This window comes from Ursus americanus, chromosome 13 (genome assembly GCF_024610735.1).
Source record: "Ursus americanus isolate L20-20 chromosome 13, mUrsAme1.1.p, whole genome shotgun sequence".
NCBI lineage: Eukaryota > Metazoa > Chordata > Mammalia > Carnivora > Ursidae > Ursus > Ursus americanus.
In genome coordinates, this window is record NC_142139.1 from 1,822,627 (window position 1) to 1,847,467 (window position 24,841).

Sequence of the window (24,841 nt, forward strand, 5' to 3'; positions counted from 1 at the left end):
GGTGACCAAAAGAAAATGGAACATCTTTACAAAAATCCCTTTAACTCAAAATTCTACATCCAGTGAAACTACACTTCCAAAACAAAGGCAAGAAAAGACAATATCAGATCACTGAAATGGAGAGAATGCATCACTGGCAGAACTGCACTACAAAAAAACGCTGAAGTCTTCAAGCTGAAGGTAAATGACACCCAACGGAAACTACAGATCTTCAGTTTCTTTTTATTTTCTGTAACAAAATATATGGGTGTGGACAAGGCAAATATGTGGGTAAATGTAAAAACATACGTGTGTGTGTGTTTCTTCTAGTTTCTTTAAAAGATATTTTATTATCTAAGACAAAGAATGGACAGAGGTTCTGGGAGAAATGACCTCTCATACAACTGCTGGTAGAAGTGCAAAATGATACAGCCACTTGGGTAAACAATTTAACAGTTTCTCACCATGTTAAACATATAATTATCATCTGACCCAGTAACCCTATTCCTAGGTATTTCCCTAAGAGAAGTGAAAACATATGCTCACACGAAGACTTGTATTTAAATGTTCATAGCAACTTTATTCGTATTAGCCCAAAACCGGCACCCAAATTTCCATCAAGGAGATGAATAAACTGTTGTATATCTGTACAATGGAACACTACTCAGCAATCAAACGGAATAAACTGTACTGATATAGACTATACACGTGAGTCTCCAAAGCAGTAAGCAAAGACTACATATGTACATGTATAGAAATGTACACATGACTTTAAAGAAATAAAACTGTACCTGCTAAAAATGCCAGAAATTTAAGAATAAATATTTTCTCCCTTTAAAATAAGTGAAAATTCACCTATTTTGGAGTTATTTTCAGACTTTGCTCAATACACTCATCTTTTTATTTATAAATAACTACATGCATTCATTCACTTATTCATCAATTTTAAAAAATTATTGAGCACCTATAACATGCCAGGCGCTGTACCAAGCTTTGTAATGGAAATGTTAGTATTAAACACTTAGACTCAAACCTAACATAAAATATAACAAGATCTTCACAGTAATCTACAACTACTTTACTAAAAGAAATATCAGAAAGCCTGAATAAATGGCACAATATAAATATATTCATTGATGCAAACATTTAATATTTTAATGATAGCAGAAATCCTTGACAATTTGATCCCAAAATTTGCACAGAAGAATAAAGTGTAAGAAAAACCAAAACAAACAAGTTTGAAAAAGTAGAACAAAAGGAGAAAGTTTGTCTTATAAATGTTTTATTATGAGGCTACAGTAATTAAAATAATACGGCACTGGCTCAGGAATAGATCACCGACACTAAACAGAATTCAGAAACAGACTCTTTGTATAAATAAGAACACAACACATGATAAAGGAGACATTTCAAAACAATGGGAAGAGAACAGATTTTTCTGTTAAGTGATGATGGGAAAATTGTACATATGGAAAAAATAAGATATATTCCACATACATTAAAGATCCAATTGCAAAAAAATTAAAATACAAAAGAACAAAAAGGAAATAAAAAGAAAAACATCTTTCTGCCTACGGAGTAAGAAATTCTTAAACAAGAATCAAAATGTTAAAGTTATGTATAAAAATGATGGATACAATGGAATACATCAAAACTGAAATATCTAAAGGCAGAGGCCAAAAGGCAACTGTTTCTCTGCAGATGGGAAGGAAATATTTGCAACCTAAATAATAAAGCATTAACTTCCAAAATATCCAAGCAATCTCCGTATATCAAAAGAATATATCAACTCAATAGAAAAATGGTGACCAATGCATAGGCAATTCACAGAAAGGAAGATACAAAAAGCCAATAAATATGAGAAAGACACTATCCCAGCTTTAAGTAGAATAATGCAAAATTAAATCAAGATACCATTTTCCATCTATCAGATTGGCAAAGCAAATTTTTTAAATGCTCGGTAATAATATGTCATTGAAACTTCAAAATTTGTAAATTAGGTATTATTTATTTCCTTCATATAAAGTAGGATATTGGGGTTACAAAATTTGCTCAGGATTTCAAAGGATACAGAGTAACTGCAATATAATAGCTTTAAATATGGGGTGACACCTGTAGGTGAGTGTGTGGTGGGGGAGGGATATCCTCAAATTTGATTAGGTGATTACATCTCCTACTTAAATGTATATCAACCTATTATCAATTATTCTAGATTCAAGACTTGAATATCCAACCAGCAGAGGATAAGCTAATAGAATGATTCTCAACTTGGATAAATCTATCACAATCGCCCACGGAACTTTATCAGACTATACAGATGCACATTTCTTTCTTCCTATCCACATCCCCAAACTGAGAACCACCTGTACTTCCATGAAAAACATCTGGGAAAAAAAATTAAAATGCTGTTTTTATCTGGATTACTTCCACCAAACCATAACATGAAGGGAGAGAAGCACATAATCAGCTGAGGATTTTTTGTTTTTATTTTTAGATAAAAACCAGTAACATAAATGTAATGCCATATCTCTTTGCTTCACATTATTTAAAAGAAAAAACACTAGGAAATGGTCACATGCTTGAAATTTTGTCCAGAGCGGATTTAAAAAAATTTAAAAAAGGGGGGGAAAAACAGTTTCCAATTCTATGGGACTTTACCAAAGGAAATGTTGCAAAGGCACAAAGCTCTCACTCCAATACTAGAGCTAAATATGTGCACAACTGGCCTCTAAACAAAATTTGGGAAGCAAGAACATATGTTTCTAATGATATCTTATAAACATTCACAAGAAACAACGGTTCCGTTCCATAACACGCACTGTATTTTCTGCATCACAAATAGAGGCTCTAACTCAGTGAATTAATAGTTGGAATAGTTTCTGGTTACTCAGATTCCTAGAAGATTTTGCTTCTCACGCTGCTCTACACATCTATGCTTAATAGTACACAGACAGGGGCAGTAACCCTCACTTTGTTGACCTTTCCTTCTCCATTACCCTTTTCTATCAATTCGACTCTTACCAACACCTGTATTAGAATATATATATATATATATATTAATATCATGAAAAACAACAGAAATTAACACACATCAAAATAAGTAATACCAAACAAGGCAATTCTACAGAGAGGCCTATTTGCATTGTATCAAAAAAACCTCTTGGAAAAGAACTGGTAGATTTTTTTCCCCGAAAATATATTCATTGCCATTTCACAAGAAACTTTATATGAGCAGTAAAATAAAAACCATCCAGGTGCCTTGTACATAGGAGAAATTAAAATATTTTTCTAATCTAATTTTAATTTGAAGCATATAACAAAGTGGCCAAATACTCAGGCTTTGGGTTGGCAAGACCTCCAATGAAGTTCCAGCTCCATCATCTAAAATCTACTCTCGAGTAAGATGTGCCAGGCGCCTGGGTGGCTCAGTGGGTTAAGTGTCTGCCTCTGGCTCAGGTCCTGATCTCAGGGTCCTGGGATTAAAGCTCCCTGCTCAGTGGGGAGTCTGCTTCTCCCTCTCCCTCTGCCCCCCACCCTTGCTTGTGCATGCATGCTCTTTCTCTCAAACGAACAAATAAAATCTTCAAAAAAAAAAAGTGCCAACGTCCCCAAGAAATCTAGCTGTAATCCTTTAATTTAAATGGTGTCCTTCAGCATTATCTTTGAAAATAATTTATTTAGGTGTCTGTACTTTAAAAAGAAGGCTGAAGGGGCGCCTGGGGGGCTCAGTCGGTTAAGCGTCTGCGTTCAGCTCAGGTCATGATCCCAGGGTCCTGGGATCGAGCCCCACATCGGGCTCCCTGCTCAGGAGGGAGTCTGCTTCTCCCTTTGCCTGCTGCTCCCCCATCTGTGTGGTCTCTCTCTGTCAAATAAATAAAATCTTTAAAAAAACAAAACAAAAGAAGGCTGAAAATAATGAACTAAAAATATTTCCTAGAACCAAAATTTAGAGATTGGTGAATGATCCCTAGGGTGTTTCCCATTAGAGGACAAACCCTGCACCTTTAGAGATGAAGAGACTAAAGCTTCCAGAAGTCACATGATGTTTCCAAGGTCAGTAACTCACACGAGAGGATTTTAGAATTTAGGGCTCCCCTATTCTTCACCACATCACAAGAATATGACTGAAACCTAAAAAGCACTGGAAGAGATCAAGGTTTCAAAAAGAAGTAAGAGATTCCTAGTAACTTAATCTATTCTTAATTATAGTACTTTTCACTCAAATCCTCCCTGTTCCTCAAACTGCCTCCTCCCACACCCCATTCTTACACACCCAAGCCTATTAAGGTATACCAATTAATGAAATCAAAGGAATGAAGATCAAAAAAGCCATCTTTTTATTGGGACCACTAATCATAAGTATCCCACTGATGCCGAACTTATTTAAGAGCAACTGGTCAGTACTCCCAGAAAGCAACACTGTCCAAAGGCCACAGATACATTCGACTACCCCAGTACTTTTCAGAGGGGTGGTGGGATGCAGTGAACAGCATGAGCTCTGGAGCCCAACTGGATTCCAGTGGCTCCCTATATGACTTTAGACAAGTTACTAACCAACCCCCCCCATTCCACCGCAGTGACTCAGTTTCTATATCTGAAAAAAAGGGGGGGGGAAGGACACTAACACATTTTGCTTGAGCCTGTGTAAACATTAAACAGATATTCCAAAAGAAGCACTCAGCATAGTTACTACACGTGCAGGAATTGTTGCAGAAATATTAGAGCTTTTGGGATGACAGTGGTAACATGCCAGCCCCTTTCTGTGCCAAAGAGTACATGCACAGAAAAGCAAGCTGAACTCTATTCTATCTGGTTATAAAGGTTAACACAAATATTTTGCTTTAAGATTTCTATGCTATTTTCTATTTTTCCCCCTAAATAACAGTATTAAGTTGTGTTTTAGGAAGTAAGGAAATCAAACACCATGTTAATTTGCTTATTTTTAAAATAATAATTGCAGGGACACTAGATGTTCATTTAGCCAATGAAAATTTGAGCCAAACAGATTTGGTTTTCACATGTTTATTACTCTCTTGAAAGACATAAAGAGAACTATGTTGTTTTATTTGACTTTTAAATTTCTCTAAATTTAAGTTGAAACTGTACGTATATCAAATACATATAAATTATGATAATTCTAAGTACAATGCCAGCCTTTGAAAAATTCCCAACCACCTCATTTTCAATAATCCCTTTTTTACTCATGCAATTTATTCATTCCAGAATGTATCTACATCAATACACTTGTTCTGATTTCAATTTTTGTTTTCCAATTTTTCATTTTATAAAACTGCAATATCACTGCATAAGCAACATTTAAAAAGAGGACAACAGACAATAGTTTTCATTTATTTAACACTCCAAAAGTTGAAGTGGCTTCTAGGCCTAAATTACCTCCTATTATGTTACTTCACCTGACATAAGGTCCTTAGGCATCACTCGCAGGTCTGAAGAGGTTCAAACATCTGTTTGGAGAATATGTAAAGCTCTACATTATAGAAGGTGGTTAATTTAACCAAAGGAGAAATTACACATGTCCTAGCATTTCAATCTTCTTAAAAAGCTCTGAACTTGTTTATTTCATAACCAAGCTCTATTATCCCTAATGGCCAAGGCATTCTCTAATAACAATTTAGGAGCCCTGGGAGTCTTATTAACTCTTTCAGGCAATTAAGAGCATTAAAGCCTGGAACCTAATTAGTGTATTAAATGATCTTGGCACTCTTCAGGTGTTAATGGACCAGCCAAAGTGACTGATTTTTTATCAGGGAGTATAAAGAATTAGTTTTTAAATGTTATTTAGACTATTTTTAGATTTGTAAGTGGCTACTCCAGTTTCAGAAGGCAAAACTTGGAAGATTTAAATAATAAGATTAAACTTACAGAAATACAGCCAGCAACCACAGCTTCTTTCTAACTGACACATGTTCTCTGATGCAATGGCTAGTTTTGGTTAGTCATGACAGAGTTAAAAACTATAAATATTAAAACAGGATATTACAGTCTACCAAGTCTGTACATATATTCATTTGGATCAAAAAGTTATTTCATAATTAACCCTAAAACGAGCTTGCAGAATCATAATTAAATGAATTAATATAGCAAAAAACAAATTAATTTTAAAAATACATATGAAAATATAGACGGACATATTGTCTATAAATTAAAACAGACTTCTCTGTTTTCAAAAAGAAAAAATAGGTACTGATCATGTCAAAAACAGCTTCTTTTTCTTAAGGTAGTGGAAATTAGCAAGAGGGATTGATTTTTTTAAATGTCTAACAATGAAAATGTGTAAAAGTAATAAAAAATTCTCTATAAATTTCTGTATTACACACGTCCTCAGAAAACTACAGAATTAAAAAAAATTCCAGATAGCTACTCATTCCTACATGGTTTTAACCTTTCCTTCTGTTGATCCATCTAATAAAATGCCAAGTGTAGATAACAAATGTTTAAACTGTTATAAAATCACTTACTCCTTGCTGATTAAAAATATCAATTCATACACACTAATTTATATTTCAAGTTACTGCATTATATATCTTAAAGTTATTTAAGGAGAAGGTGACCAAAAAAAAAAAAAAAAAAAAAAAGAAAGAAAGAAAGACATTTCCGACATGTATGGACTCCAACTCATTCTCCCATGCGTTTTCTGTAAAAAATTTTGGGAAACGTATACCAGCCAACAATGAAAATGGAAAACAAAAGAGGACATGAAAGAATCTAAGAAAAAACAGAACTATTAACCCAGGGCAGTGACAAGAAACCCCATAATGATCGCTGTGCAGCAAGCTGTTCTCTTGTGTCCATAACTGGTCTTTCAATAAAAAGTATGATAAAGGAGGAAACTAATATTCACATAAAGACTGTAAATGCTAGTTGTTATTTTTCAATTTTCAGATTCAAGAGATCAAACATAAAAAAGAGTTAAAGAACAGAGTTTAAACATTATAAATTTAGACATACATAGCCAACGTACAGTTCAGAGAAGCTGGTCTGCAAAGCACATAGAAGTAACACAGAAACCTCGATGCCCTAGTTGTATACTGGCAACCACAAGTTACTGTTCCAAACTGATGAAGCAATAAATACAGCTCTAAGGGTAAAACTTAGAGTTACTAAGATAATCGAAGACGAAACACAGTACAAGATTTAAATGTTTAAGCAGTTAAATTCCTTTGGGTTTCAAAGCAGCAACCTGAGTCAAAAGGGGAAAAACATAAATTAAGAAAGCGAGGTGTAAGCACAATGCTTCGAGTAGAGAAGCAACCACTCAGGAGAACTAAAAACACAGGGAAGAAGTGGATGAGAAGTGGAAAGGAGAATTTTACTTTTTATTTCATATACCTTTCTTTTATACTTCTGAGTTTTTATTTTCAAGTATATGATTATTTTTATAATTAAAAATAGCATCCATAATCCTTTTTGTGATTTTAAAAGGGACACATAATAAAATTTTTAAATGTTGCCAAATTTAAGATTAAATATTGTTAATTTTCAAAGATGTACAGTAGAGACAGAACAGCAATAAGTTTTTAATATCTGTTAGCAAATATTATTTGTTAGCTAACATTTATTTAATCATACAAATCCAAATATACATTTTCATCTTACTGTAATAAAATCATAGGTTGTTACAATAGGCATGTCATCTAATCTCAAAATCAAGAAATGATTCCTTTATTTCTAAGGTCCCCTCTCCCCTGCCAAGCTTCTATTTTTAACCTGCAACATCATATAAAATAAGGTACGTGCTTATAATACTTAAGCTCCTACTGAATTATAAGTTAGGTACCTTGAGAAGATAACTAATTATTATAAGAGAAAGCCATTCAATAGTATAATCAAATCATATAAACTCATCTTCTAAAAAATTTCTTCACAAAATCTTTCAACCACTGCGATTCCTGAGCATCTCTCCATTCTCATCCCCTCCAACCTCCCCTGCCTTTAGTAGGTGCTAATGAAAACGCAGACACCACCAGGCTAAGCAGTGAAGAAAAAAGCTAAGATTAAGAATGACTTCTGTCCATTAACATTTGTTTAAGCAACAGGACAACAAAAACTCTGTCTTTTGTCTGAAATCGTTGCGAGAACAGCTGGACGATGCTCGAGACAGTAAACATAAATCAAAACTCGAATTTAAATTAAAAATAAAGGCTCCGATGTAGGGTCATCCAGTATTCCATGATTCATGATTTTAAAAAAAATACTTATTATAATTTTTTCAGCCCTTTACTTTGTACCTACATCCATTTTTTCCTTGGGTCACTGTAAAATAAGAGAAAAGAAAATTCAATAAAGATTATGTAGAATATATTACAATAATGTGAAGGTAAAAGGAATGAGAAGTAAGAAAACACAACTCTTAAAAAACTTACTTTACAAAATCTAGATATATGAGAGTTATTACTCCAGGTACTACCCAGAGTGAACAATATGCAAATATCCTTAAAGTAAATAATATCCATTTTCCCTCTAAATACCTTACTCATTCAGGAAATAAATACAAAACAAATGTCAGCATACCATTTCAGAGCAAAATATGTCAATAGCACTCATCTAATCTTTTAATTTTAGGTATCCTGAAGAAGCACTGTTGTTATTTTTCATGATAAAGATACACGTTCCTTCTAGTGGAATGGGAAAAAAGTCCCTTTTTTCTTTCAAAACAAGTTCTTGTTGTAATTATTCTAGTCTGATGTCACCTCAACCTAAGTAAGTTTCAGTATTTCCGCGTGTCTTTTTGTACAAGCGTACACCAAAAGAATTTAGAAGATGCCAAAGTGCAAAGTCATCTCCTCAGGATACGAGCAGAATTAAAGTCAAAAGAGAGTTAAAATTTTTCATTCTAACCCTTAGAAGACTAAGAAGGAGTTAAGGTACTTAGCCTTATGTAATGTGGTTTCAATCCTGCTAGTTACAAAAACCACTATTACTATAATCAGGTATGAATTGCTCAGTACAGTACTCTAGGTGGACAAACGACTTTATAATCAGACAGAAATGAGTTCAAATCATAGTTCTACTATTTAATGGACGTGCAAACTTGCACAAGTTATTTAAATCCTTGCAGCACCTTTCAGATTAAGAAGAATAATATGCACTAGAACAGGTATCAATGCTTCGCATACGGGGAGAGTTTAAAACATTAAATCACATCTCCAACAGGACTGGGCTAAAGAATAGTGTATCCCACCTAAGAAACAGTTTCATTCAGGCTTTCGGCCTTTCCGGTTTAAAGGGGGAATCCCTTAGCAGAGTTCCACGATTTCAGTGTGTCACATCACAAATCAACTAGTTAGCGGATTTGCTTCGGCTGGCTGTTGCACCTTTATATTATCAGTTCTCATCTGAGGAGCAGTTAACACATTAAAAAAATTTTAACTGTGTATTTTACTCTTCTTACATATGTATATATGAGAAATACGATAATAAAGAAACCAAGGGTAAAATAATAAGACAAAAGAAATATATATGGTTATGGACTCAAGTCTCATATTTTAATTGTAGTTTTTAGCTTTAGTTTTGCCCCTGAGGTTACTTGTACTTCACCTTATCAGACCCTTTCTTTTCTCAATTACATGCAAGAATGCCATAAAATCTCTGGCTGTCCCATGTGCAAGAAGAGGTTTTAAATGCACATAAATTAAGAGAGGTTAACACATAAGTGTGAGTCTCAGTCAATTCAGAAATGATATATTTTCCAGATAAGAACTGAGGTCTAGAGGGAACCAGGAACCTGAAAAAGAATGAAACTGAAAGAAAAAAGGTTAAATAGGGGGGAAAATAGTCAAAGAATAATCATAGTGGCCATATGTATGTGACAGATGCTTTAAGTAAATCATCTCTTACTGTCAACAAGCTCACAAGCAGGTGTAACTGTCTCCCTTTACAGGTGACCAAACTGAAACTGAGAAAGGTTAAATGATCTACCCAAAGTCACTCAGGTAGGAGGTAGCACAGAACTCAAACTGAGGCCTGTCCAATTTCAAAGAAAGTCAACTCTTTATCATACCAAGCTATTTCTGGGACATCAGAATTTTGTCAAAGAGCAGTTATGTTTCCCCCCATTTTTGCAACACAGAACAAAAACTAGGTATAGAAACAGCTATGTCCCTGACAAACATTTCTCCCTTAGTTTTCCTTCTGTTACCCAAATGAACAAAAGAGAGATTTAAGGAAAAAAAAAAAAAAAAAAAAAGGAGGGGATAGAGGGAAGGAGAAAGGCAACCCGTAGTATGTACTTTCTTAGTCTGAAGTACCACCTGTCTGCCTATACCTTTTTCTCTCTTTTGTTCTTCCTAGCAATATGACACAACTCAGACACAATCATAATAGACTGCCCTTTATATTCTGTGGCTGGAGAGAGAATAAAAAAATAAAACACATAAATTTAACTCCCAAATACACACATTGTATTTTAGATGAGCCCTCTTTAAATTCTAAGAATTCTAATGACACACTGATTTTCTTCTATTTCTGGAAAGTTACAGACTTACCATGAAACTTTGAGGCTTCGGGATCATTCACATTGATAGCAATTATTTTCCAATCTGTTTCGCCCTGATCAATAAGAGCCAAAATTCCAAGGATCTTCACATGAATAACCTCTCCACAAGAAAGAACCTTTAAAGAGAAGAGAAATTCAGCATTTGCAAGGTTTTGGAGAAATTTACTCATACATCATAAAAACCCATGTGAAAGATTAAAGGCACTATAGACTGAAATCTAATAAAGCTTTAATAAAGATGATGTAAAAACAGTCATAAAGCCTTTTATGATATCTCTTTTAGAATTAAATTTCTTGATCCCTTTTTGGAAACTGAAGTTATTTATAGGTCTTGCAATTTAATGTACTAGGCCTAGAAATTCATACTAAACAGAAAATAAACCCATGTATATCATTACACAGTATAAACCTCACTTTTGCTACTTGAGAATAAAAAAGAAACCTGAGAATCCTTCTAAATTGCTTTTTTGCAAATCACATTTACCAGTTACTAGTGAAAAGTAAATTTTTAACATATTAGAATACAGGCTTAAGAAGATAATGAATGACAGTGAAAGAATTAACATGTTAAAAATACAGATAACACAGGTTTCACAAAATGCTTTAAAAAGATTTTGAAGGAAACCAAGAAATTGCATGATGTGGAGGCAGATGTTCCACGTGTTAAAGAAAGTTATTTCAGTGGTTCCCTCAAGCTGCCAATGACAAGTTTATATGCATGCATTCTTTTTTTTTTTTTTAACAATTTTATTTATTTATGTGACAGAGAGACAGCCAGCGACAGAGGGAACACAAGCAGGGGGAGTGGGAGAGGAAGAAGCAGGCTCATAGCAGAAGAGCCTGATGTGGGGCTCGATCCCAGATCGCCGGGATCACGCCCTGAGCCGAAGGCAGACGCTTAAGGACTGCGCTACCCAGGTGCCCGTACATGCATTCTTTCTATATCCTTTTATTTTTAAAGGTTTGGTTTGCTCTACAGAATTTCACTGCAAGCTAAAATTTGAACACATGCTTCAGAACAAATTCCTTCATGCCTCAAAATGCAGCTTTACATTTGGAAAGCAAGGTATGCAAAAGAAAGTCACTTTTGTGTCTTGAAATTTGAGAGGAAAAAAACCGGATCTGAAACCTTAAAGTCAAATAAATCCTTTCAGAACATTTGCAAAATGAATCTAAAATCTTAATATAAGTCTACATGAATTTATAACTAGTTACAACTAATGGCACAAAAGATTAGTGTGACTTTATAAAGTAAACCAAAATCTCACTTTTAGGGAAATATGCACAATTATATTAACCAGACTCACATGTTTAAGCTCTATTAAATACCCATCACTATATTAAACACTACGTGTATAAAAAGAAAGAATCCCTGTTCTCAAAGGTTTCCAGTCTTACTGGGGAAACTTACACCTCATGCCAGGAGATCTTTTATAAAACAAAAATGCTCAAATCTGAAGTTATCACATAATTACCAGTGTAAGGCTGGCCACACTGGTTGACTCAATGATAAACGAGATCAGTGGCTCTCCACCGGAGGCAATTTTGCCCTCTAGAGACTATGTGGCAATGTCTGGAGACATTTCTGATTGTCAAAAATGGGGAGGTAATACTAGCCTCTAGTGGGAAGAGCCCAGGGATATTGAACAGGACAGTCCCCTATAACAGAATTATCCATACAAAATGTCAACAGTTCCAACTGAGGACCCTGCAGAAGACTGGTGGCAGGGGTGTCTTATCAGAATTCTTAGGAATCATGTATAGTTTTAAAAAGCACATTGTAAATTGTTTTATTTTTATTCACAAAAATTAATAATTTACTTTGAAATTTCATACAACGGAATAGCAGATTTGAGATGTTTACGGTTACAAGGGCAACCAGGAAGCATGTCTGGGGATTATCAAGTTTCATCAGAATGATACATGCTCTGTGATCTCACAAGCAACAGAAGGCGATTAGACAAACCACTGTCTTGCTATAATACCTTTAAAGACTGGAAAGGAAACTCTCAGGCAAACCAGAAACTTAGAATAAGATACTGAAGAACAAATGGTAAAATTCCCATGAACTTCTACAATTCAATTTATTCTAAATCACTTCAACAAATGTACGCAGAACACATAGTGTTAGACACCAAGTGAATAATACCTAATCCCTCAAGGAATTTCAACAACCTTAAAGATTTCTATATATGTGGTTCTAACTCTATTATCCAACTTCCAGGACTCTGCTCCCTCCCCTTCGTTCATTTACAACACAGTGCTCAAAGATGCTTTCTACTATTATGTATGCTTTCTACTATTATGTTCCTTACAGGTGACGTAAGGACTCTCCGCACAGCCAGACACAAAGAAAGGAGCGCTACACCAACAACTACCAACCTGTTCTTGAAGGTGATTAACACTCACTTCCTATTACTAATTGTTACCTCAGGTCTCATCAAAGGAATAAACTGCACTGGCTACAAGACGAAACCTATTTTCCCAGTTTCGTTATAAAACTATCAATCTACCTTCCAAGGAAATTGTATGTCCAGCAGAGTCTGTCACTGAAAAATGAGTTGGGATTCTGAAACAATGTAGGTGTGCCTCAAAGGTTTTAGGCAGAATCAGACTAGGGTTATTACCAACTCTTCTAGCTGGTATGGAAAGATTTCAAAAGACAGGACTTTTAGTCATAAATATTATGAAGCTGAAATCTTTCTCCACCATTCCTAAAGGTGACATCAGGCAACTTACTTCACACAGTATTTTAGAACTTGGTTTCTCAACAGTGAAATGGAGATTATATCACTTATTCCTTGAAGTAAAGAGCAAAGGCTATGACACATACATGAACTAGAACACAAGAGGTCTTCCATACATACAATATTTTTTTCTCTCTGGGCTCTACATGTGTTTATCAGCTCGCACTTGTCAACTGCTAACTTCTCCGGGGTCTGGTACGAGCAGACTGTAACAGTGGTCCTACAACAAAAGTTCTACATTGATTCTGAATTTTAATGAGGTAAAACTTCGGAGGGATCCAATCAATACAAGAAAACCATGGAACGTAAAACTGCTTAAAGCCTGTTATCCCGTGTTTCTACTGTAGTGTAATGAACTATGACAAACCTAAAGGCTTAAAATAGTGTAAATTTATTATCTCACAGTTTCCATGGGTTAGAAGTCCAAGCACAACATGGCTAGATTCTCTGCTTACTACCTGACAAGGCCAAAATCAAGGTGTTGCACAGGCTGGGATCTGATCTGAAGGGTCTAAAAATAAATCCACTTAAATTCAGTTCCTTGTAGTTGTAGAACTGAGGTCCCCATTAACTTGCTGGATGTCAATTAGGGACTGCGATCCGCAGCTAGAAGCCAAATGCATTCCTTTTCATATGCCCCCTTCTCCGTCTTCAAACCAGCATATCAGTACTTCTCACACTTGGAACCTCTGAGTTCCTCTTCTGCCAATAGCAAGAGAAAGCTCCTTACTTTTAAGGGCTCATTTAATTACACCAGATCTGCACAGAAAATCCAGGATAATTCTACTTTAAAGTAAGCTAATATACTAAAAAATAATAACCAAGGCAGTGACATATTACCATATTCACAGATTCCAGGGATTAGGGCAGACACCTTTGAGAGGCCGTTCTAGAAACTCTGCCTCCCATATCCAGTTCTCCCAAAAGAAATTAAAAAAGAAAAGCTATATGCAGGAAAACCTTTAACTATATTAACTGTATAACAGAAAATAAACTGGAAAAAATGTCCAACAAAATAAAAATGTTTATATATTTACCCCAAGAAGAAGGAAACATAGAAAGATAAAAACTATACGATTTATTGGGATAGGACAATTGTGAGGGAAGGTTTATGCTTGATTTTATTTCTATAATATAATTACGATTTTCTTGAACAATAAATATTACTGAAAGAAAAAAAAAGTCCTAAATGTTGAAGGAATTTGGGTCAAAGACAAAAACAAAACTGGGAAAAAATTTTAAAAAACCTGTTCCCAGGGAAGAAAAATCAAGGTAGATCCAATTAGAGAAGAGCTGGACAAAGGTACAAGCCTCAAGGCAAACAATACTGAAGAATTAGAGAGAAGGAGCTTGAAAAGAAACCAAGAAGGCAGCAGAATTAGAGCACAACCAAGACAGTTATGATACAATCAAAGTCAAGTGAAGAGACTGTTCCAACAGTAGAAAATGCCACGGTGAGTTCAAGTTAGACAAAGCCAGGAAACAAGCATGTGAGATCTGGCTAAGAGAAAGTTAGCAGGGACATCTGTGAGAATAGTTTCACGGAAACACTGGGGGCATGGAAACAATTTTGAAATAGGTTGAAGATTAAGTGGAAAAGTGGGAGATGCAGATGAGTGTTGAAAACTCTTTTTATGAGTCTTCATGTGAAGGGAAAGAAGGTACAGGGGAGGAGGCCAATAAAGAAAGAAGCTGTGAATAGAGAAGAGGGAAGGGATGACACAATACAGTCACTCATGAGGCAGGAAGAGACAGGATCCACAGCACATGTGGAAACCCAGGTCTTACACAGACAGTTCTCACAGTAAGACAAGAAAGGGAAGAAATAACGTTTGCAAACCCAGGTAGTTTGGTAGTCCAAAAAGAAAAGATGAGGCAACTCTTATCTGCGGGTTCCTATGGGTTCTACAAAATTTAAAGACAAAATGTTCTGCTGTTAAGTGAGAACAAAGTGTAAGGAGTTGAATGTCTACAGGGAACAACAAATATTAGCAATAAATGCAACAGAAAATAGAAAAGTGGATCAAAAACACAAAGAATTCTGTAAGTAGTAGCACCCTATGAAATCACAGGTTTTGTTCTTCCCCAGTAGGTCTTGGCAACCTGGAAGCAGACACAAAGACAAGAGTACAAGTTGGCTTTACTCAGTATTGAATTTCTTGTGTGGATAATGGGCAAGGAAGCTGAAGACAGGACTCAGCAAACTTTTTCTGTAAGAAGTCAGACAGTGGTTACTTTAGACTTTGTGGATGGTACGGTCTCTGCTGCCACTCCTCAACTTCAGCACAAAAGCAGCCACGGACAATACACAAGTGAACAGGCATAACTGTGTTACTGATACAAACGGGTGGTGCACTATATTTCGCTTGCCGTGGGCTGCAGTTTACCAACCCCTAGCATAAGAGAAGGAAAGAGAGATACAAAAAGGCACTCGAATCAGAGGGAGCAATAGGCCAGACTCCGGGGGAGCTGAAGAACTGGAGCCTTTTGAAGAGAACTGGAATTTCATGGCATGAACAGACTTGAACACATATTAGAATGTCTAGAAAACAAACCTTTGAGCCTATTTCACAAACATCAATAGGATCATTATCTCCACAGCAGTCTGTACTCTTATCTTTTCGATGGGGATCTTCCCAAGTCTAAAAAAAAAAAAAAGGGAGGGGGAGGCAGAAATGTAGGTTAATACCCGCTATAATGTATCTTAATCTTTCCACATGATCATGAAGTTTTATAGGTAGTCATAATCCAAAAGGAAAATTCTCAGAAATTATACAGGCTCCACGCCAACATGCCAGTACAACCCTAAACATCATAATAATTGAGACAGATTTATAGTATTTCCTCCCTCTGGTCTCTCATTTTTCTGTATAATCATATCTGAAAGTGGGCAGTATTTCCAAACATACTCTTCTTCCGAGTTGAGTCAGCATGTAAATTCATGCTCTCATTTCAAGCTTTCAGTTCAGAGGTTTCCACTGTCTGCACCTCTTCCAGCCGCTGCCTGAACTGTCCCTTCAGTCATTCGTTGCTTCCTTCGACACGGTAACAGCGTCGGGCCTGGCTCTCTGCATTTGAAAATAAACTTCCTATTCTTTAAATGACTTCTACTAGAAGAAACCTAGTCTTCCCTTCATAAACTAAAGAACAAGACAGAATTGACACCAAATAAAAGAAAAATCTTTTTTTGTCTCATTTCATTCCATTTAAAAAATCCTCTACTTTGGGGCGCCTGAGTGGCACAGCGGTTAAGCGTCTGCCTTCGGCTCAGGGCGTGATCCCGGCGTTATGGGATCGAGCCCCACATCAGGCTCTTCTGCTATGAGCCTGCTTCTTCCTCTCCCACTCCCCCTGCTTGTGTTCCCTCTCTCACTGGCTGTCTCTCTCTGTCAAATGAATAAATAAAATCTTAAAAAAAAAAAAAAATCCTCTACTTTGCCATCAAATCTCAAGACCTTGATAAAAGCATGAAAAGATGTCAACTCTTAAGTTTACTGAAAAGATTATATCCTGCTGGTTACAAATTATACACATGAGCATTTCTATAAATGAAGAGCATAACAGAAATTTGTTATCAAATTTAAATATCCCTTAGGCACCATCCTTCCCAAAAAGCCTCATAATTACCTGATTCTAAATGGAACTGTAAAAGTTCCTTAAAATTATTTTCCTCAGATATACAAGATGCGCAGAGACCGCATCACTTCAAGACAGTTATCTAGAGACAATTTCAGATTATCCAAGCTTGGTTCCTCTAATTTTATATTGACAATTTTAAAACTATACTCTTACTTACAGCTAAACCCTAGATAAACTCCATTATTTTCCTTCTGGTCCAAATTATAATATATTTAGAAATAAACTGAACCTCACCTTGCAAAAAAATCAGCAAATCAACATTTCACTACCTCAAATACTAATATTAACAATAAAATATAATAAGAATAAACATAATTGTTAACCTTACATACTGATTATAGGGGACACTTTCTAAGCGATACACACATACACACACATACGCATACCCCATGAAGAAGGTACCATTGTTGATCCCATTTTACAGACAAATAAACTGAAGCACACAGAATTTAAATCTGCCCAATGCTCACATTTTCTAAATGGCAGCAATGGAATGAGAACGCAAGGTATTAATCGTTATGCTATGATGCTCAAGGTTTGGTAATGACAGCAACTGAATGGCAATTACTTCCAGATATAACCTTATTCTACTTCATGGTTCTCTTCTTTTAAATACCTTCTTTACTCACAGAATCTCCTAAGTAGGCATCCATTCACACAGCAAATATTTATTGAGTACCTACTCTGGGCTGGAAGTTAGGAACAGAGATGAACAGAACATAGTCAATACCCTGAAGAATGTCAAGTTAATAAACGGTGCAGCATTTGTAACAAATGCTACAAAATTAATCTTGATGTGCTGAAGAAACCAAGATGGGATTGAGAAAGACTGAAATCAGAAAACCTAGAAGCAAAAGCAGAAAATATCTGAGAGGTTCTTCCTTCCTGATATAAGAACCCTCTCTTGAACTTCCTGTAACTTTACTCCCACCCTCAGAAGGGGACAAATGTGATAAAGTCATTCTGACCTAAAGGAAGATGCCTAGACTCCAGTTCTACTACTGTCACAAACTACCTTGGCCAAAACATCCAGATCTCAGTTTCTTCACCTATTAAAAAAAAACGGCCTACATAAGACAATTGCTAGATATGTCCCAGCCCTGAGTTCTAGGACTGTTGGTCATTCATCATCCCCATGAATAGTACCGTGAATAGGAAGCTTACAAATTCATGAGATAACTTAGTCCATTTTGATCAGCATTAATTTTAAGAAATTCCTTCCTTGAACTGAGACAAAAACAGTCTTCATATAAGCTATACTTCATTTGGTTTTGGTGGGTGTTTCCCATTTATTAATTGGTCTGTATTCCTCTCAGAGCTCCACTTTCAATATTATCTATCCATTTATTCCTCCTGTCAAGGAAGTAAGTACGTAAGTGCAAAATTCTTAAGCTATACAATCTTGATACTTTTAAGGCAAGTTCTTCATAATTTCCCTTCTAGCAAAAACACCAGACTGGTTCTAGTTCCAGTCCTGCCTCTAATACTTTTATGCACAGGCCTCCACTGTGATTACAAAAGAGATTCACACTAAATGACTTCTAACTTAACTTGAAAATATAGTATAATTGTAAGCAAGCACCAGGAGAGGAAATCCGGACAAATTTAAAACTTAGATTACGCCCCCTTGTGGAGCTTTAGCTGTATAGCTAGGCAAAGAAACAACTAAAAAAGCTCAATATCCACAAGAGGAAATTCCGAATCCTAATATTTGCTTCACAAAAGTAAGAAAAAGATTACCATCCAAAATTTAGAAATAACTTCTACAACTAAATAAGAAAAAGGGCAACCCAATACAAAATGGGCCAAAGACAGGAACAGGTAATTCAAAGAGGAAACATGAATAACTTACATGCAAAGATACCTAGTGTGATCAGAAAAATAAAAATTAAAACTATAATGAGACCCTATGTCAAAAACCTAAAAATCTCATAATGTCAAATACAGCTAACCCTTGAACAACTCAGGGGTAAGGGATGCTGAACCCCTGTACAGTTGAAAATCTAAGTATAACTTTTGACTCCCCCAAAAACTTAAGTACTAACAGCCTGCTGTTGACAGGAAGCCTTATCAATTACGTAAACAGCACATATTTTGTACGTTACATGCATTATATACTGTATTCTTAAAGCCACAGAAAAGAAAATGTTATCAAGAAAATCTTAAGGAAGAGAAAATACATTTACAGTACTGTATCATAAAAATTTATATATAAGAAGATTCAAACCCATGCAGTTCAAACTCATGTTCAAGGGTCAACTGTACTGGTAAGGATGTAAGGCACCTGGAACACTATATACTGCTGGTAGGAGTGTATATTGTTACAATTTCTTTTGTAAGCAATTTGGAAATACCTAGCAGAGTAAAAAAAGTGTGTAGCTCACAATTAAGCAATCTGACTCATAGGTATATGCCTACCAGTACATACCTATACATGCTACATGTATAGAAAAATTTTAGCATGGACCCAAGGAAAAGCATTAAAAAAAAGGGAAATTATCAACAGAAATATAAATAATGTTAATCTCATACAAAGAATAGATAAAGCTATGAAAATAAATAAATCAAAATACACAGATCACTGATCTAGCCTGTAACAAATCTTTCTCATCCTGGGCAGGTGTTTGAGATCATTACCTTATAATCTACAAATATTAATCAATATATTTGTAATCACCATGCTCTGGTCCTTAGGTCAAAAAATCATTGAACTGTACAGAGCTGTACATACAGGTGCTTCTCGAGAACTACCTCCTGATTAATCAGAATTCCTATAACCCAGTCAAAGGAAGTAGGATCCACCTAGCCACTACCTGTACTTTAACAGATTCAATTTGGAGCAAAAGCCACTGCCAGTTGTCTCACTATTAGCAGCTAGTATCAGTGGCAACAGTGTCATCATTGAGAAAATATTACTGAGAACTCACTTCGGGGCTAAACACTTTGCTTTGATTATCTCATTCAATATTGAAAATAACCTTGTGGGTAAGTGGTATGATAATATAGATGTACAAACAGGCCTAGAGAAATTTAGTCACTGGTCCCAGGTTATAAAGCTAATAAGTGGTACTAAATGCTACTTGGGGTCAATGAACCAAATTTATAATGAAGTTCAAAATAAAAATACATCAGTATTACATTAAGACTGAAGAAATCTTGGGGGCGGCAGAGGGTTGGCAAAATGGGTGAAGGGGAGTGGGAAGGACAGGCTTCCAGTTATGCAATGAGTAAGCCACAGGGATAAAAGTACAGCACAGGAAATACAGTCAATGGTACTGTAATAGTGCTGTATGGTGACAGACGGTAGCTACACTTGGGGTGAGTGTAGCATAAACTACAGAGTTGTCCAATCACTATGTCGTACAGCGGCAAGTAATGTAACATTGTGTGTCAACTATACTTCAATTAAAAAAAAAATGCTGCACTACTAAAAAAATTGAAGATTACAGAAATCTTAAATTTCGTGATCCTAGTCCTTTAACATTATCCAGTCCATTAACATTAATGGGTCTTCTAAATATTCACTCAGAAGATGTAACACTGAGTAATCTGTTATATATGGAAATACAACTGCAGGAAAGCAAACAAAGAAAAATTTTGCTCAGGCCAAACCCAAATTTTGGGGAAGGTATTACTGCTAGTGAGGGAGAAGTTATTAAGGTTCAACGGTCTAGACAGCTAAAGGTCTGAAATAATGACAGCACACTGACGAATCACGAGCCGAGGAAGAGAGACTGCTACTTAAGCAATACTCTGCTGCTTAATGTTCTTCCAAACACGGCTGACTTGGTAACTGCTCTGAACAAATTTCCTTCTGTTACAGGAAAAATCATAAGAAAACAGCAAAATCTAAACCCACACACACGTATGAAACAAATGTAATACACACAATGCATTCATTATTCATTCCCCAGGCATTTATTAATCACCTATGCCATGCCAGGTACTAAGCTAGGCAGTTAGCTGGAAGATGTCAATGAACAATAAAGACAGAATCCCTGTCCTCCTGGAGTCTGCATTCTACCTGGAAGAAATTAACAATAAACATAATAAATAACTAAATTATAGAACATGTTAGAAGCTGTTCTATAGAAGGTTCTATAGAAAAGAGAAAAAAGTAAAGTAGGGAAGCAGGAGGCAAGGTTAAAATTCAAAAGGATTTTCAGTCAGACATCATGAAAGTGATTTATGACCAAACATTTAAGGAGGTAAGCCATGTGCATTCCTTGCAAAAACTGTCCCAAGCTGGAGGACACGATAAAGATGAAGACCGGAGGCATGAGTGTGCCTGGAGAACAAGAGGAATCGTGAGAAGGCCAGTGCGGGAGTGAGGGAGCAAAACGAGGATGAGAAGCTGAAGATGAAAAAAAATATATAAATGGGACCAGGAGCTGGCTATCATCTTAACAGATTCATTCTGTCTTGATACTGACAATGAAGTGAAAAGATATTAGGTACAATTATCCTTTCCCTTAAACAACTGGCCTAACTTCAATTTTTCTTAAACAGTAATCAGTTCACTTATTGTTTGGTAAATAACTTCTATGCAATCTAGTGTATTCTTTTGCTAAAGACTAACACACACACTTCTGGATACAGGTTTAAAAACATGGTAAAGATCTCTGGTTAAAAATGGCAGAGAGACTACGGTCGGTCCATTTTCTCCTCCTCCCGTCCATTCTAGCCACACTAGTCTTCTTTCTGTTACTCAAACGCACTAGGCCTACTTCCACCTCGGGACCTTTACACTTCCCGTTTCTTGCTGGACTCCCCGAGACGTGCATGTTACTTGTCCCCTCACTTCCTGGAGGTCTTCACTCAAATAACCCCTTCTCACGGAGGCCTTCTCCTTATCAAAACTGCAACATTCCCAATATATCCTAGTCCCATTCCCTGCTTTATTGTTCTCCAACACACCACCATTTGACACACTATACATTTTATTACTCTTTTTTTTGTTGGTCACTCTGTCCAGAATAAAAGACCTGGAAGGATTTTTGTCATTCTTATCATGACTTTACCTCCAGTACTTACAACATGGCCTGGCAAACATCAGACACTGATATAGTATGTACCAAAGGAACAGCTCTGTGAAGCCTTGGTATAGAAACAAGGGAAATTAGAAACACTAAAGAAGTCACTGTGGTGGAATGGAAGTGAGGAAAGACAAATGCTGTAAAAGGAGGCTGGAGCAGGAAGCAGAGGCCAGATTAGGCAGGGTTAAGGAGCCATGCTAAGAATATTATATTTTGGGGCACCTGGGTGGCTCAGTCAGTTAAGCATCTGCCTTCAGCTCAGGTCATGATCCCAGGGTCCTGGGATCAAGCTACACATTAGTCTCCCTGCCCAGCAGGAGACTGTTTCTCCCTCTCCCCAACCCCCCGCTTGTACTCTCTCTCTCAAATAAATAAATAAAAATCTTAAAAAAAAAAAAGAATATTGTATTTTATCCTTTTGGCAGTAGGAAACCACTACAAAGGTTCTCATATGAGCAAAACATCAGTAGATTTCAGTTTTTAAACTGCTATTTGGATGCTAGATGGAGTATTAAACTTCGGTAGGCAATAGTTCAGGAGGCGCTAAGAGACCGCTAGAGTCTACAGTAAAGCTACCGTAGCTGACAGACTACATAAAAGTAGGTCGGGGCATCCTGAAAATTCAAACACACTCAGAGGAGCACAAAAATTTGTCAGGACTTTAGACAGAAAAACTACAAAAGCTCAGAATTAGTAGATGAATTAGTAGCACTTATTATGTTCCAAGGTAACCAGTGGTTTAGTTGTTCATCACCCCCGTAAACTCCTTTACAGGGAAGACCATATAACAGAAGTACCAGTAGCTATAATAATGGGATCACTATCCTCTTGGCACTCTTCTAAGGTCACTGCGCAGCAATTCATTTAACTGCAACATGACCATACGCACTAGGTACTTTATCACCTCTATTTAAAAGATGAAGAAAGTGAGGCACAGAAGGACAAAGTAACTTACCCAAGGTCACATTACTAGTAAGTGCAATCTGCTCCAAAACCCCCATTCTCAGTCACTTACTGTGCTGCCTTGATCTTATGTGTGTATATCATTTTTCTTTGTATACCCAATACCCATACGCTGCCTGGCACAAAAACCTTTAATGAATGTTTCATGAAATAAACAGATATATGAACTTTAGTTTATCCCCTGCCTACTCTACTTTATACGTCTCTATTTTTGTCTTTCTCCAATCCAACTGCTTCTTTGGCCTCCCCCTCATCCATACATCCTCTCCAACAAACAGTATCCCCCAAGCTTAAAAAAATTTTTGTTTACCCTTTTACTGCTAGGTCAAACAGAATGTCTAGTTAGGCACCTGGGGAGTCAGAACACCCGCCTTCATTATTTCAACAGACATTCTCATTCTTAGTACATCATTTTAGAAGTGCTTGTTTTAACCAAGAATGTATCTATGTGGGTGGTCTAAACGCATCAAAGGCAGGCTGACCCCTTAGAAAACAGTTTTCTTTCTTCTTTTCCTGTAAATATTTATTCTACATGGGCAGCTGTTTTTTTGAGTGGGACAAAGCCAGACTCCTTTTTCTCAGTTATTTCCCCAAAAGCATTTTGGAATCTCATGCAAAATATTAAAATTAATAAATAAAATAAAATACAGAACTTAAATATCCAGATAGATGATCTAATATAGATGGCTTTTATAATCATAAAGACAGATGCTTCTCTATGTCTCTTAAACCTAGACTTTTGATTCTGCATACTCTGAGTTTTACTCACTAAATAATCTGGAAGGAGATACTATTTCCCAGATACCATGAGGAAATGTCTCATGTGAGAAGAAAACAAAAAGGGATAATATAGGATGCTATCATATACGAATGTATATAAAAGCATAACTTGTCACATTCAAAGAAATGACTGAAGACAAAGCAGGTAAAACATTTTTCACTGACTCTTAACAGCCAAGCCCAGAAAAAGAAATGTGTTCAAATGCCAAATGTAAGGGCTCTATACGCCTAACTCCAAGAACATGAGTACAGACATACATATAGTTTGAAAAAAAATTTACTGATACAATAAAACTCCACATTAAAAAATTTTAAATTTACAAATCTCTCAAACTGACATGCCCTCAGAACCAATTTAAATTCAAGTAGTTCACAGGATTTACAAGGCAATTTTTTCAGAAGACAGAGAAGTTTTACCATTATAACAAAAATGTTACCTGTGGGAGGGCACCATAATTCCAGATATAACCCTTGTGAGGAAAGATATTTGCCACATAGCGTAGCTTGCCATCCTTTATGTCTTGTTTAATGGGATTCAATGGCTCCTCTGTGGCAATCTAAGTAGATCATGGAAAAAGGGGAGAGGAGGATGAGAAACGATTAATTCTATATTCAAATTGTATATTTTAAATCTGTCTGCTATTATCAGGCTAAATATTTATATTTCAACTTACTGATCAAAGATACTTTAAAATAAATTAAGCTAACTCTTATTTCTACTTTACAGTTTTGTGTAAGAAAAATGTCTGAAAAGGAAACATCGGATTATATATTTAGGCACTCTATTATATATGCACTTGTTTCTAACACAAATAACAGAATGACTGAAATGGCAAAATGATAAGACTAACCTACTTGTTTTTTGATACTCATTTTGGATGTCTTACCATCAGTCTTATGATAATAAGGTTAACTTCAATATTTTCACCAACTAATTTCATTTCAGTTACCTTTCTATCAAATATACTCAAACTGCCTTGCAAAAAAAAAAATCTATAAAGAATAACTGAAGCCATTTTTGAATGAATAAACACTGCTTAAATTAGGTAGAATCTCACAGATTCCTGATTTTATACCTACCTGAGATAGAAAGTAGACAGAATGCTGAAATATTCTGAAGGAAGACCTAAAAAAGAATCTATTTTTTAACTCTTCCCTATTAAAATATTAACCTAAAACAA

The 24,841-nt window shown here is 35.9% G+C and overlaps 1 protein-coding gene across 4 annotated transcripts in view; it reads right to left on the reverse strand.

Moving 5' to 3' along the window:
• The window catches only part of PPA2 (inorganic pyrophosphatase 2), a 79,282-nt gene that overhangs the window by 32,807 nt on the left and 21,634 nt on the right, over nt 1–24,841 (reverse strand). For 3 of the 4 annotated variants that reach the window (XR_006779937.2, XM_045799233.2, XM_045799232.2), the window contains 3 exons: nt 24,098–24,217; nt 15,798–15,884; nt 10,485–10,611 (listed from right to left, as the gene is read on the reverse strand). Coding sequence is in view for 3 of the 4 variants with exons in the window: in XM_045799233.2 (XP_045655189.2) it covers nt 10,485–10,611; nt 15,798–15,884; nt 24,098–24,217 (334 nt within the window). In the remaining variant the exon portion in view is untranslated. The remainder of the gene's footprint in view (nt 1–10,484; nt 10,612–15,797; nt 15,885–24,097; nt 24,218–24,841) is intronic. The other variant, XM_087866378.1, reaches the window with a different exon arrangement.